General features: G+C 33.0%; 1 protein-coding gene and 1 pseudogene across 1 annotated transcript; both read left to right on the plus strand.

Moving 5' to 3' along the window:
• Positions 1–492: 492 nt before the first annotated feature.
• LOC136071466 (probable LRR receptor-like serine/threonine-protein kinase At3g47570) lies at positions 493–1,774 on the plus strand (annotated as a pseudogene).
• A 13,352-nt stretch (positions 1,775–15,126) lies between these two features.
• LOC136071458 (uncharacterized) lies at positions 15,127–15,861 on the plus strand. The gene has a single exon (XM_065782782.1). The coding sequence runs from the start codon at positions 15,127–15,129 to the stop codon at positions 15,859–15,861; it is 735 nt and encodes a 244-aa protein (XP_065638854.1).
• The last annotated feature ends 29 nt before the right edge of the window (positions 15,862–15,890 follow it).

Raw genomic sequence — 15,890 nt, forward strand, 5'->3', positions numbered from 1 at the left:
AAGTCTTGGAAGCTACATAAAGTTAATTGGAATATCTATTCATGGGAAGAAATCTCTTCCAAGGAACATTCCTCCATCTTTGGAATCACTAAGAGGTTTTCAATATCTAGATCTTTCTGAAAATAATTTGTCTGGACAAATTCCAAAAATTTTTTGAAGCCTTTGTCTACTTGAAATTTTTAAATCTATCTTACAACCATTTTGAGGGTGAAGTACCAACAGACGGGTTTTTCAAGAATATAAGTGCAACTTTAGTTGAGGGAAATAGTAAGCTTTGTGGGGGCATACCTAAGTTTCAGCTTCCTAATTGCAAATACAAAAAACCTAAGTTGACTATTGCCTTAAAGTTAATAATCTCAATATTTTCTAGGCTTCTTGGAGTAACTTTAGTTTTGTCACTTCTTTTAATTTACTCTTTAAGAAAGAAAAGAAAAGAAAATACCTTAAGAGACTTCTCAAAAAAATTTCTTTTAAAGCTATCTTACCAAAGTTTCTTAAATGCAACCAATGGATTTTCTTCTACCAATTTAATTCGTGTGGGTAGCTTTGGGTCTGTGTATAAAGGAATTCTTTATCAGGGTGGACAAATGAATACGGTTGCTATCAAGGTGCTCAACCTTACTATCATGGAGCTTCCAAAAGTTTCATAGCTGAGTGTGAGGCTTTACGAAACACTAGACATCGAAATCTAGTAAAGGTGCTTACATCATGTTTTGGTATTGATTATCAAGGTCATGATTTTAATGCTTTGGTATATAAGTTCATGAGAAATGGCAACCTAGATGAATGGTTGCATCCAACATCAAGATCAAATGAGACTCTTGAGGAACCAAGGAGTTTGAGTTTTCATCAGAGATTGAATATTGCCATTGATGTTGCTAATGCATTGGATTATCTTCATCATAATTGCCACACAACAATTGTTCACTGCGATCTCAAGCCTAGCAGTATTCTTATTGATGATGAAATGATTGGACATGTAAGCGATTTTGGCTTGGCAAAATTGCTCTATGATGCTACCGAAGATTCTTCTATTAACCATTCAAGCTGCATTGGAGTAAGGGGGATAGTTGGTTATACTCCTCCAGGTGAATATTATTATCTTTTTTTATTTTTTTTATTTTTTATTTTTTGCTTTTCTCGCTGGCTTTTATTGTGTTTCAAAACCTTAAGGACAAGTTTAACAAGGATGTATTGTTGCTAGAAGATATGATATGTTATTTATCAAATTTCTCTTATTACTTGGCTGATTACATGCCACTCAAAAACCTTATTTAATACCTGTTAGGTTATATATCTTTTTCCTTCTTTTTCTGATACAAAATTATGGTCACATTCCATATATGTTATGTGTAATTGCAGAATATGGTGTGGGAAATGAGGTGTCTATATACGGTGACATATATAGTTGCGGCACATTATTGCTAGAGATGTTTATTGGAAAAGAGTTACTGATAATATTTTTCAAGATAGCTTTAACCTTCATGACTTTGTCAAAGCAGCTTTGCTCGAAAGAATAATTGACATTGTAGATCCTATCCTTCTTCAAAAAGGAGAAGTGGGGGAGACAAAGATGAATGACCTTACTCAAAATGAAAGCTAAAATGGAAGTCCAAAAAGTCAAGAATGCTTGATTTTGATACTTGAAATTGGAGTTGCTTGTTCTATGGAATTTTCAAGAGAAAGGATGAACATGAGTGGTGTTATTATTGAGCTTAATTCAATTCAACGAAAACTTCTTGGAACTAATATACAGAGACTTCAAGCCTTTAAGCCACAGGTAAATTATGCTTACCTTGGTAGATGTTATAAATTATTTTCGATTAGAAAGTCACACCCTCTTAGGAATATGTTTTATTCTAGCAAAGCATAAAATTGCTATGCCACTTGAAATTTGATAAGCTAGTTATGCTACGATTGGTATCCGAATAAGTCCATTAAATGTGCTAAAATGTTATTTCAGTCCTCAAAACGCTAAAAAAATCCACTACATCTAATGTGTTGAGCCTATAATTTTTTAACACCTAGCTATAGTAAATTATCATTTTTAGCAGTTTACTATAACTAGTGGTAAACACAAAAAACATTATTTAAAAAGTGAAAGTTAGAGAGAGAGATTTGAGTAGCAAGAAAAAATAATAGTTAAATAAAGTGGTAAAGGAATAGAGTATTTGATATTAGATATATTGTAAAATGAGGTATTAAAATTGATAAATTGATTTTTTTAGATACTAGAAGCTAAATTTTTTAGCACATTTGATGTGAATACTTTACACTTCTTTAGTTCTATAAACTATAATACCCAAACACTTGATTTATATATATATATATATATTCTTTAAATAGCTTATTCAAAATCAAAAAGTGTTTTCCAAAGTGAAATGAACTCTATTTTTTAATTTGTTGATTTCTACAATTGAAGTTGTCTTATAAATATCTCATTTCATGACATAGGGTTAAATTATTACTAGTCTATATCTATATACATCTAAAAGTTGAAGCGTAGTATTTATAGTTGCTATGCTCCTGTTGAATCACATCAGTGGTCGCATCATCTACTTATTTTCTTTCTCTTATTTTCTCTTTCTAAACTTATTCTAAAATGAAAAAACTTTCCTTCTCCCTATTAGTCCACATTTACTATTACACATTTACACTTAACATTTCCCCTCCCTCTTTACCTCTTTGTCTCTCCACTACTTTCTATTTTACTGTTACACTTCATTTATCACTTTCTTTTTTTATATGTTGACTCTTTTTCTCCCCCATTTTATTTCATATAAATTCTGTGTCATTTCTCCCATTTAATCCATATTAATTTTTCTCGCAAAAAAACTGTGAGTACTCTCGCTCTCCCTCTCTCTACTTTCTTGTGGATTTTTGTTCTTTCTTATAATTCTGATTAAGGTTGATTTTTTTTTTTTTAAATATGTGTTCAGGTATTGTGTTTTTTGTTTTTTAATTTTGCATTTCAAAGTCTTCTCTCTCTCCCTTTTATAGCTTTGGTTGAATTTTGATTTGGGTTAAGACTTAGTTTTTTTGGAAATAGAAATTTGAGTTTATGTCAAAACATAATTTACATGACTATGAATTTGAATATGCCTACCAATTTTTTGAGTAATAAATTATTATAAAGTTTATCTTTTATTTATTTTGTTTCATTTTAATTTTGGTTAAGATAACATTATAATTTTGTGATAAATTTTTATTATTATGATAATCTCATTATTCCTCAAGAGATGAGAAATTTGAATAATAAATTTGAATCACATCAACGGCCGCATAATCTACTTATTTTCTATCTCTTATTTTCTCTTTCTAAACTTATTCTAAAAAAAAAAAAAAACTTTCCTTCTCCCTATTGATCCACATTTACTATTACACATTTACACTTCAACATTTCCCCTCCCTCTTTACCTCTTTATCTCTCTATTACTCTCTACTTTACTCTTACACTTCATTCATCACTTTCTCTTTCTTATATGTTAACTTTTTTCTCCCCCATTTTATTTTGTATAAATTTGATATCATTTCTCCCATTGAAACCTTATTAATTTTCCTCATAAAAAAAACTGTGAGTACTCTCTCTCTCTCTCTCTCTCTCTCTCTCTTATGGATTTTTGTTCTTTTTTATAATTCTAATTAAGGTTGATTTTTTTTTTTTTTTTAAATATGTGTTTAGGTACTCTGTTTTTTTTTCCTCCAGGTGAATATCATTATCTTTTTATTTATTTTTTTATTATTATTATTTTTTTTTTTTTTGCTTTTCTCGCTGGCTTTTATTGTGTTTTAAAACCTTTAGGACAAGTTTAACAAGGATGTATTGTTGCTAGAAGATATGATATGTTATTTATCAAATTTCTCTTATTACTTGGCTGATTACATGCCACTCAAAAACCTCATTTAATACCTGTTATGTTATATATCTTTTTCCTTCTTTTTTTGATACAAAATTATGGTCACATTCCATATATGTTATGTGTAATTGCAGAATATGGTGTGGGAAATGAGGTGTCTATATACGGTGACATATATAGTTACGACGTATTATTGCTAGAGATGTTTACAGGAAAAAGGCCTACTGATAATATTTTCCAAGATAGCTTTAACCTTCATGACTTTGTCAATGCAACTTTGCCCGAAAGAATAATTGACATTGTAGATCCTATCCTTCTTCAAAAAGGAGAAGTGGGGGAGACAAAGATGAATGACCTTACTCACAATGAAAGCCAAAATGGAAGTCCAAAAAGTCAAGAATGCTTGATTTTGATACTTGAAATTCGAGTTTGCTTGTTCTATGGAATTTTCAAGAGAAAGGATGAACATGAGCGGTGTTATTATTGAGCTTAATTCAATTCAACGAAAACTTCTTGGAACTAATATACAAAGACTTCAAGCCTTCAAGCCACAGGTAAATTATGCTTACCTTGGTAGATGTTATAAATTGGTTTTGATTAGAAAGTCACACCCTCTTAGGAATATTTTTTATTCTAGCAAAGCATAAAATTGCTATGCCACTTGAAATTTGATAAGCTAGTTATGCTACGATTGGTATCCGAATAAGTCCATTAAATGTGCTAAAATGTTATTTCAGTCCTCAAAACTCTAAAAAAGTCCACTACATCTAATGTTTTGAACCTATAATTTTTTAACACCTAGCTATAGTAAATTATCATTTTTAGCAGTTTACTATAACTAGTGATAAACACAAAAAACATTATTTAAAAAGTGAAAGTTAGAGAGAGAGATTTGAGTGGTAAGAAAAAATAATAGTTAAATGAAGTGGTAAAGGAATAGAGTAATTGATATTAGATGTATTGTAAAATGAGGTATTAAAATTGATAAATAGATTTTTTTAGATACTAGAAGCTAAAATTTTTAGCACATTTGATGTGAATACTTTACTCTTCTTTACACTACAAAAAAAAGGGCTTATGGCCGCGGTTTTAAAACGTGGCTATAGGTCACAAAAACGTGGCCATAGCCCGATTTGGCCTATAGCCGCATTTTTTTAGGTCGCATTCGTAAATATGGCCTAAAACTCGTGACTATAGGCCCTTAGGCCACGTTTTAAACACAACCTAAGGACCAACCCTTAGGCCGCGTTTAGAACGCAGCCTAAGAAGCAGCCCTTAGGCCGCGCTTAAAACGCGGCCTAAGGGCTGGTCCTAAACGCGGCCTAAGGACCAGCCCGACTTGTGCACACTAATATTGTAGCCGCGTTTTTAAACGTGGCTATAGGTTTTTTTTTTTTTTTTCTAGGTCAAATGACGAATGCAAATACAAAGCGCTACTATAAAAACCTGTCACACACACAATTCTAACTTATTATTCTAGCAAAATTCTGGAATTTTCTCAAACATGTCAGAATTCCAATTATCAATCACATATAGGCATCAAGTTTATAAACTGCAAAAGTTTATTATAGCAAAATTGTAGTTCAATACAACAACAAAATAGGCATCAAGTTTATACCTCAAGTGCAAAAATTATACACATGACTGTTTCTAACTTCCTATAGCTATCTCGGATGCTTCTAGGGGTGCCTTGTCATGTGGGGCATCGGTTTTGTACTCAGTTTATGTCCATAGTGGCACTACAAAAATGTAAAACAAATCAGTCATCTATTTCGAGCCAATAGAGGGAACTCCAAAATATATCTTTATAGAAATATAAGTTAGCACGATTGCCATAAAACTGCCTCAGCGTATAAATAAAAAACCATTATGCCAATAAATAAAAAACCATTACACAGCTTATTCACCTCCCACTTACCATTGAGTTGGAAAGCAAAACACACAAATCCGAACTTAAGAAGCATCCGATCTTAAGAACAGTAGTTTTCTTCCTAAACATGTAAGCATACTCGGAAACAAACTCATCAAGAGCAATACAAATTCCATAGAAAGTCAAAAGCACCACAAACTCGTCTTTCATTCTGTTATAATTGTAACAAAATAGGAAGAGTATAACTTCACTCAAAAACAAACCCATGACAAACATCATACACTGAAAAGCAATATAAATCTTTTAAACAAACCCAATGCATGTCTCTTCCAAGAAAACTTAGCAAGTATAAACAAGCCAATTCGAAAACAATACAAAGTCTTCCATTGAATACCCAATTTAAGTTTTTTCCTAAACAACCACTTCAAATATTTTAAAAGTGCTGATCATATACCTGCAACTTCTCAAGGTACCGAGGCTGACCATGTCCTCTTTTAATGGTCCCAGTGCCTCACACACCATAGAGTGAAGTGCCTTTCTTTGGCTATATCTATCAATGGATGAGCATCATTTGTGCAACCATTAGGAACCAACTTCAGAGTGATAAGCATTCTTAGATTTTCTATAACAAAATGCTATTCATAAGCATCATGTGTGACTTTATATACTGATGCCTTGGATGAAATTCGTTACCAAGTTTTTTTTTTTTCCTTTTTTGGGGGTGGGGGGGGGGGGGGGATAATAAGCAACTGATCTTAATTTTATGAAATTTGGCTCAATCATTTGCAGCAAGCACGCAACATTCACATTGTAATGGCATGGTAAAAGCAAAGTTATAATGAACACTTTGCAGGTGCCCTAATTAGTTCTATAAACTATAATACCCAAACACTTGATTTATATATATATATATATACATATACATATTCTTTAAATAGCTTACTTAAAATCAAAAAGTGTATTTTCCAAAGTGAAATGAACTCTATTTTTAATTTGTTGATTTCTACCATTGAAGTTGTCGGCATCACAATAAATTGGTTTATATCTTTTTACTCTATAAATATCTCATTTCATGACATAGGGTTAAATTATTACTAGTCTATATCTATATATATCTAAAAGTTGAAACGCAGTATTTATTGTTGCTATGCTCCTATTGAATTACATCAGCGGCCACATCATCTACTTATTTTCTTTCTCTTATTTTCTCTTTCTTAACTTATTCTAAAATGAAAAAACTTTCCTTCTCCCTATTAGTCCACATTTACTATTACACATTTACACTTAACCTTTTCCCTCCCTCTTTACCTTTTTGTCTCTCCACTACTCTCGACTTTACTGTTATACTTCATTCATCACTTTCTCTTTTTTATATGTTGACTCTTTTTCTCCCCCATTTTATTTCACATAAATTTTGTATCATTTCTCTCATTCAATCCATATTAATTTCCTCACAAAAAAACTATGAGTTCTCTCTCTCTCTCTCTCTCTCTCTCTCTCTCTCTCTCTCTCTCTACTTTCTTGTGGATTTTTGTTCTTTCTTATAATTCTAATTAAGTTTGATTTTTAAAAAAATATGTATTCAGGTATTGTGTTTTTTGTTTTTTAATTTTGCATTTCAAAGTCTTCTCTCTCCTTTTATAGCTTTGGTTGAATTTTGATTTGGGTTAATACTTAGTTTTTTTGGAAATAGAAATTTGAGTTTATGTCAAAACATAATTTACATGACTATGAATTTTGAATATGCTTACCAATTTTTTGAGTAATAAATTATTATAAAATTTATCTTTTATTCATTTTGTTTCATTTTAATTTTGGTTAAGATAACATTATAATTTTGTGATAAATTTTTATTATTATGATAATCTCATTATTCCTCAAGAGATGAGAAATTTGAATAATAAATTTGAATCACATCAGCAGCCACATCATCTACTTATTTTTTCTTTCTAAACTTATTCTAAAAAGAAAAACTTTCCTTCTCCCTATTAATCCACATTTACTATTACATGTTTACACTTCAACCTTTCCCCTCCCTCTTTACCTCTTTATCTCTCTACTACTCTCTACTTTATTGTTACACTTCATTCATCACTTTCTCTTTCTTATATGTTAACTCTTTTTCTCCCCTATTTTATTTCATATAAATTTGATATTATTTCTTCCATTCAATCCATATTAATTTTCCTCACAAAAAAACTGTGAGTGCGCTCTCTCTCTCTCTCTCTCTCTCTCTCTCTCTCTCTCTCTCTCTCTCTCTCTCTCTCTCTCTCTCATGTATTTTTGTTCTTTCTTATAATTCTGATTAAGGTTGATTTAAAAAAAAAAAAAATTATGTTCAGGTACTGTTTTTTTTTTTTTTTTTCATTTGAAAGTCTTCTCTCTCCCTTTTATAGTTTTGGTTGAATTTTGATTTGGGTTATAAATACTTAGTTTTTTTGGAAAAATAAATTTGAGTTTATGTCAAAACATAATTTACATGACTATGAATTTGAACATGCCTACCAATTTTTTGAGTAATAAATTATTATAAACTTTATCTTTTATTCATTTTGTTTCATTTTAATTTTGGTTAAGATAAAATTATAATTTTGTGATGAATTTTTATTATTGTGATAATTTCATTATTCCTCAAGAGATGAGAAATTTGAATAATAAATTTGAAACTTATAAAATTTAGTTATATATCAAATATAATACACTACAATAGAAATTAGAAAAATATAGTTTACCTTAAAATAATATTAATCAAACATACAAGATATAATAGTATGATATATTTGTACTTTGTAGAGATAAAAAGATTTAAAAAAAACTTAAAATAGTTGTTACTTTTTATATATTACACTCTATTACATAATTTTATATGTTCCCACGCATCGCTTGAGATTATGACTAGTTATACTTAATTATTGACACAACCATTTGAATGTTACAAAAGTAACTGATTTGTTAGAGGCTTTTGCATGTTAATAACCTATATATATATATATATATATATAGTGATGCCCCAATTTGATTGATTATGTGATATGTGTGGTGTGTGATGAGTCCCACATTGAGTATTTTCTAGGTTGAACTGGGTTTTATTAATAACTATAAAGAGCCTCAATTGTGACTAGTCTTTTTGAGGTATAACACAGATGTGGTTAACGCTTTTCCTTGGGTCGTTACATATGGTATCAAAGCCGGCCCAGTAACCTGGTGTGGGCTCGGAGACACTACTCCATAAAGTGGGTCCTAACGAGAACATTAGAGATTTAAGTGGGGAAGATTGTGATGCCCTAATTTGATTGATTGTGTGATATGTGTGGTGTGTGATAAGTCCCACATCGGGTATTTACTGAGTTGAACTAGGCTTTATTAACAATTGTAAGGAGCCTCAATTGTGACTAGTCCTTTTGAGATATAGTGCAAATGTAGCTAGCGTTTTTCCTTGGGTCGTTATATATATATATATATATATAGATTATTAACATGCAAAATCCTCTAACAAATCGGTTACTTTTGTAACATTCAAATGGTTGTGTCAATAATTAAGTATAATTAGTCATAATCCCACGCAATGTGTGGGAATATATAAAATTATGTAATGGAGTGTAATATCTAAAAGTAACAATATATATATATATATTAGAATTTGAAATTAGAATCCAATTTTGCACCATATGTCTAAATTTATGCAGGAACCACACTATAATTATTAACAACGGTAAAGAGCCTCAATTGTGACTAGTCCTTTTGAAATATAGCGCAGATGTAGCTAGCGTTTTTCCTTGGGTCATTATATATATATATATATATATATAGATTATTAACATGCAAAATCCTCTAACAAATCGGTTACTTTTGTAACATTCAAATGGTTGTGTCAATAATTAAGTATAATTAGTCATAATCCCACGCAATGTGTGGGAATATATAAAATTATGTAATGGAGTGTAATATATAAAAAGTAACAATATATATATATATATATATTAGAATTTGAAATTAGAATCCAATTTTGCACCATATGTCTAAATTTATGCAGGAACCACACTATAATTATTAACAACGATAAAGAGCCTCAATTGTGACTAGTCCTTTTGAGATATAGCGCAGATGTAGCTAGCTTTTTTCCTTGGGTCGTTATATATATATATATATATATATAGATTATTAACATGCAAAATCCTCTAACAAATCGGTTACTTTTGTAACATTCAAATGATTGTGTCAATAATTAAGTATAATTAGTCATAATCCCACGCAATGTGTGGGAATATATAAAATTATGTAATGGAGTGTAATATATAAAAAGTAACAATATATATATATACATATATTAGAATTTGAAATTAGAATCCAATTTTGCACCATATATCTAAATTTATACAGGAACCACACCATAATTATTAACAACTGTAAGGAGCCTCAATTGTGACTAGTCCTTTTGAGATATAGCGCAGATGTAGTTAGCGTTTTTCCTTGGGTCGTTATATATATATATATATATATATAGATTATTAACATGCAAAATCCTCTAACAAATCGGTTACTTTTGTAACATTCAAATGGTTGTGTCAATAATTAAGTATAATTAGTCATAATCCCATGCAATGTGTGGGAATACATAAAATTATGTAATGGAGTATAATATGTAAAAAGTAACAATATATATATATATATATATTAGAATTTGAAATTAGAATCCAATTTTGCACCATATGTCTAAATTTATGCAGGAACCACATCATAATTATCCACTTAAGTTTGTGTCGTGTGTCCTCTAAAGTTTTTTAATCTTTGTGTCAAGCGAGTTAATGAGTGCAAAATACTACGAATCTTATATTAATGAACTATAAAAAAAAAATTCTGAAAAAAGAAATCATATATACTCAATAAAAATCACCACATATTTTATCTTATTAAAAATTATAATAAAAAAAATAATCATACGTAGTATTAAATTTAAATAAGAATTTTAACATGTGACTAATTATTTATCAAACCAAGACACCAATCAGTTTTTGATGTAGGCGGGGATTGAACCCCATATCTCTTATACAACCATCAGAAATTTTACCAGTTGAGCTAACTGGAACCCATTAATAAACTCTAATTAAATGGTTACTAATTCCACAAATTCTAAATTAGTTGGGATTTGTTAGTCCTACAAATGGGCATTCCTGCATCATGAATTTTCTTACTAGTAAAACATAAATGAAAGCTTAATTTATGCATTAAGTCATTATTAGATTTTCCTCCAAATCAATTTAAAGAAAATTTCCTCCAATTCACTATGTGATTGTTCATATGATCATCAACATGTAGTTTTAGACATATGACCAGTGTAGTAATTATGTGACGTGTTTAAATAATTTAATGACTCAAGTGATTTAATGCACATATTTGTCCTATGAATTCCCACATAATAGTTTGAAGGAGATTCTTTTTACTAGGTTTTGAGGAAAATTCCTTTAATTTTTAATATTCTACGAAATGCCTCATTCAGCATACTGTCATTATTTAAAAGACAAAGTTTATTATTCTAATATATAAAAATTATCTTTCATCACCACAGGTGCACAAGAATAATGACTTATTATGAAGGCTATCATCATGATAAGGTAAGTTTATGACATATAACATTGGAGCAAATAATCAATCTTGTAGCTTCTCCATAGTCATAGCTATTATGTATTTTTTTTTTTTTTAATGTTTTTGTTTCCTTTTCCCTCCTGTATTAAGAATTTTGTTGCCAATGCCGTGCACAAATATATTTTGAATGATGAAATTTATAAGAAGTGAGCTAAAAAAAAAAAAAAAAACAAGGGGGGTTTGGGAGTTGGGACCATCATTGCTGATTAGGGCCCAACAAACAGATTGGGGGTTGAGCAGGGATAGAGGTTGACCCGTCTAGTTACAAAATAGGGCCTATTGGGCTACACAGTGGGCTACTAAGTTATCAAAAAACCAAAAAAAAAAGCTCAATTTGTGACCTTTGCATTTCAAGTTTCGGTAAGTCAGAGTCAAAGGTGTTCATGGGTTGGGTTATGGAATTTCCAACCCAACCCACTGTAATAGGTGAAAAAAAAATCAATCCAACCCAACTCACGTAGAACAAGTTGGACTCACAGATTGGACAGATTTTTTTAATTGCTATTATTAATATTAAATTGAGAATTAGAACAACACTACCACAAATAAAAGCAAATTTATAACCGAATAATCATGAGTATATATCAAACTAACACAAATTATATGAGGAGAATTTAGGGTTTGGGTTTTATTTAGGAAGATGGGTAAAAAAGTACATAACAAAATTGTATAATATATTTTTAAAATTATATATATATATATATTAAATATAAGCTTGTCAAGTTAGATTAGGCGAATTTGTGAATCTTATAATCTGAACCCAATCCGACCCACTATAGTATTTTACCCAACCCAACCCAACTAACCAACTTCTAAAAACTGACCCAGTGAGTTAGGTTAGATCAAGTCAGTTTTGGCAGATTGGTGGGTTAGTTGCACACCCCTCCCAGACAATAATTAATCTTAAAACTGACCAACCTTTTTTTTTAATGAAACTTACTGAATTGGATAAAAGTAATTTGCAACTTTTTTTAGTAGGCTCATTCTCATGATGTTTCAGTTTTTTCATTTGTGCGCTGAGTCCACAGCCACAATTGCGAATAGTTAATGCGGGCCCAATGAGCCAATATAAGATCCATTTCCGATTAAAAGGATTCTGCACAATCGGTGTGCTATATGCATATAGGCAATCACTCTACATAACCTTTATGTGCTGAATCAAGGTTGGGATTTCTTTGATAAAAAATGTGTTATATCATAAATGAACAACCAATAATTCTAAGCAGAAACACATGATATTCTAATTTATAACTAACTATTCTTGTAAATATTATGCGATATTTTGGTATAATAAAATCCGTAAAAAAAATAATATACTCATTATATTGTTTTTATTTGTTAAAGGTTTGTTTATACATGAATATGTTATTTATTGACTTTATTTTTTTAAAAAAAATTAAAATTACACTTATGATTCAAATGAAATCATTTTCCTAACTAGGTAAACTCAAGTACAGACGTGAATTATGATATTTTGTTAAGAAAATATAATGCACAATAATAATAGTTAGATGAATATGGACAATTTTACCACCAAAAATAATAAAATTATATATTTGTAAAAATAGAGAAACAAAAATTACTTTTAGAAATTGTTTAATTCTTAAAGAGAACAAATTATATAAAATAAAATTTAAAAAATAAATTATACACTATACCATATCTCAAAATAATTATATACTCCTACACAAGTCTGCCAACTAGTTTATCCTAAAATTAAGTTTGAAAAAATCTTAAGATTGTTCTAATGATCTTTAGTAATACTTAAGACATTTGTAGTCATCGTTATCCACTTGGATTATTTTTTATTATATTATATTTTAAATGTGTTCTTATAAAATTGTCATTTTAAAATGTGAAATTTGAAAATACGATTTAGGAAATTATAGTTAAGTGTTTTTTGTCAACTGAGTATTTTGGATTATTTTGGTCTAAAATTGATGTTTTTTGTGTAAATTATCAAAAATGACTTAAGTTCAACACGTAAGTTATCTTCATATTTCTCTTTTAAATATGGTCGATGATGATGACGATAATAATAATAATAATAATATAACTTCCCCACCCACAAAGTTGTTCACAAATCACCAAGGTTAGGCCAGGCCTGGCCTAGGGCTTCCTATTAGAGAAAAACACCCAATATTTATGATCACAAGTAATATATTTTTTTTATCTAAAGAAATACGAGTAGTATTTTTTTTCTTTCACTCTTAAAAATGCTCAAAAATTAAGTGATGTTAGAAATGTTATAAATTTTATTACATAAGTAGTACATATTGATATGTTACTGTGGGGCCAGAAAGTCAGGCAGCCTCGGCCCACTTCAAACCAGGCCTAGAGGCCCATACCGAGGATGCGTGTGGGGTCCGAGGATAAAAGTACGATGTCCAGCCCCCAAGGAACATGTCCGAGGACGACCCCGTCCTCGGACATTCAAGACCTCAGAAATACACGAGCACCCCACCACCAAAGAGGAGTCTTCTTAAATATCCGAGAAGGAAAGGGCAAGAGCCACGCGTCGACAACAGGAGCACAGTGAAGGAGCAAGTCTAAGGCGAGCTGTCACCTCCACATTAAATGCCCTCAACTAACGTCCTAGCCGCATTAATGAGAAGGGGATTACAGAACAGTGTTGCCTTGGTTGCCGCAACCCACTGGAAGAATAGGAAGGTGGCTGATGGGACAGGTACTCAAGTGGTAGCCTAGTTACTCAACAAATGTAGGGCCGTGATCAATGGGGAAAGGAGTATATAATGTAAGGGATCCCTCTTAAGGCAAGGAGGGTTCTTTTCTTTTGGAAGAAAGGAAAAAAGGGAGGAAGTCATAAGAACAGGAAGCTCACCGGAGAAAGGTCGAAGAGCATCATTGTTCACGTTCACTTGAGAACTACCACGCGTGGTCGTTGCACCCCTTACTAGGGTCTAGTTCTTGACCCCGCTCTCTATAAATTAATTGCAGGGCTAGAAGGGCTTGGGTCCATTCCCGTAATACACAGGGAGGCCAGAACCTGGTCCCTACAATTAGCGCCGTCTGTGGGAAGAACTCGTGCATCAGTAAGGACAACAGCCAGGCATGGTAGGGTTAGACCCTCATCAAGGGAGTTCCCATCGGCACGAACCGGCTAGATCCCAGCGTCCGAATAACTATGGTGACACTGGGCACGGCCACAACGAGGAGAACGGACGATTCCGAGAAGGAGGCGTGCATACCTTACAAACTAGCGAAAGCCACACGCATAGAAGCGGTCGCGTGCCCCAAAGGAGCGATAATGGCCCGGCCACGCGATTGGAAGAGGATAAGAGTCACGCATCCCAGAGACAGGACGGTAAGGTGGCCATGCAGCGAGAGATAGATGATCTGAAGAGAAAGCTGCGCCATGCACAGCGAAGGCGATCCGAGCCCAGCCTTGACTTACCCTCTGACGATGAAAATGATGACGACTATAGGCAAAGGTCGACAACACCCCCGAGCGAAACTTTCTCCCACGAGGATGAGTGCTACCAGAGGCGTAGGCGTGGCAGCCTAACCCCTAGGGGCTTGGGAAGTGACGCCATGACCAGGGCACTGGACCGGCTCTCCAGGTCGCCTTTTATGCGTCGCATAGAAGAGGCGGTGCTCCCTCGAAGGTTCCAGCAACCAACCTTCACCGTTTAGAATGGCAAAACGGACCTCGTGGAGCACGTGAGCCAGTTCAACCAGAGGATGGCCGTTCACTCTAAGAACGAGGCACTGATGTGCAAAGTCTTCCCGTCTAGCATGGGACCTATGGCAATGAGGTGGTTCAACGGCTTGAGGACGAATTTCGTAGACTCGTACAGACAGCTGACCCAGGCCTTTGGTTCCCGTTTTGTCACGAACAGCAGACCTCCTCAACCCATGAGCGAGTTGCTGTCCCTGACCATGCGCGATGACGAGACCCTCAAGGCTTACTCGGACAAGTATTGGGAGATTTACAACGAGCTGGACGGCAAGTACGACGATGTCGCCATCAACACATTTAAGAACGGGCTTCCGATGGGGCACGGCCTGAGGAAGTCCTTAACTAGTAAGCCCGCCACCAGCGTGCGGCAGTTAATGGATCGGATCGACAAATACAAAAAGGTGGAGGAAGACTTGCTACAAGGCAAGGGGAAGGAGAAGGCTATCCTTCAGGAGATGAGGGATTCCAGGTCGGACCGGTATAACAACGCTCGTCCGAGGAGAGATTTCATGGGACAATCTGGGGCTACAAACGCCCAGGCTGTCGGCGCTGTGTTCCGAGAGCCGATGCACAGGGTGCTGGAAAAGATCAAGAACGAACCGTACTTTAAGTGGCCGAATAGGATGTCAGGGGATCCTGAGAAGCGTAATCAAGACCGTTACTGCCAATATCACCAGGACCACGGGCATGCTACGGAGAACTACAGGAATCTTTGGAACTATCTGGACCAGTTAGTCCGGGAGGGGAAGCTGAAGCACCTCCTGCACCATTCCAACAGCCAGCAGGGCTAGACCTACCAAGAGCCACAGAGGGACACTGC

The sequence above is a fragment of the Quercus suber genome, unplaced genomic scaffold (assembly GCF_002906115.3).
Source record: "Quercus suber isolate HL8 unplaced genomic scaffold, Cork oak 2.0 scaffold_315, whole genome shotgun sequence".
Lineage (NCBI taxonomy): Eukaryota > Viridiplantae > Streptophyta > Magnoliopsida > Fagales > Fagaceae > Quercus > Quercus suber.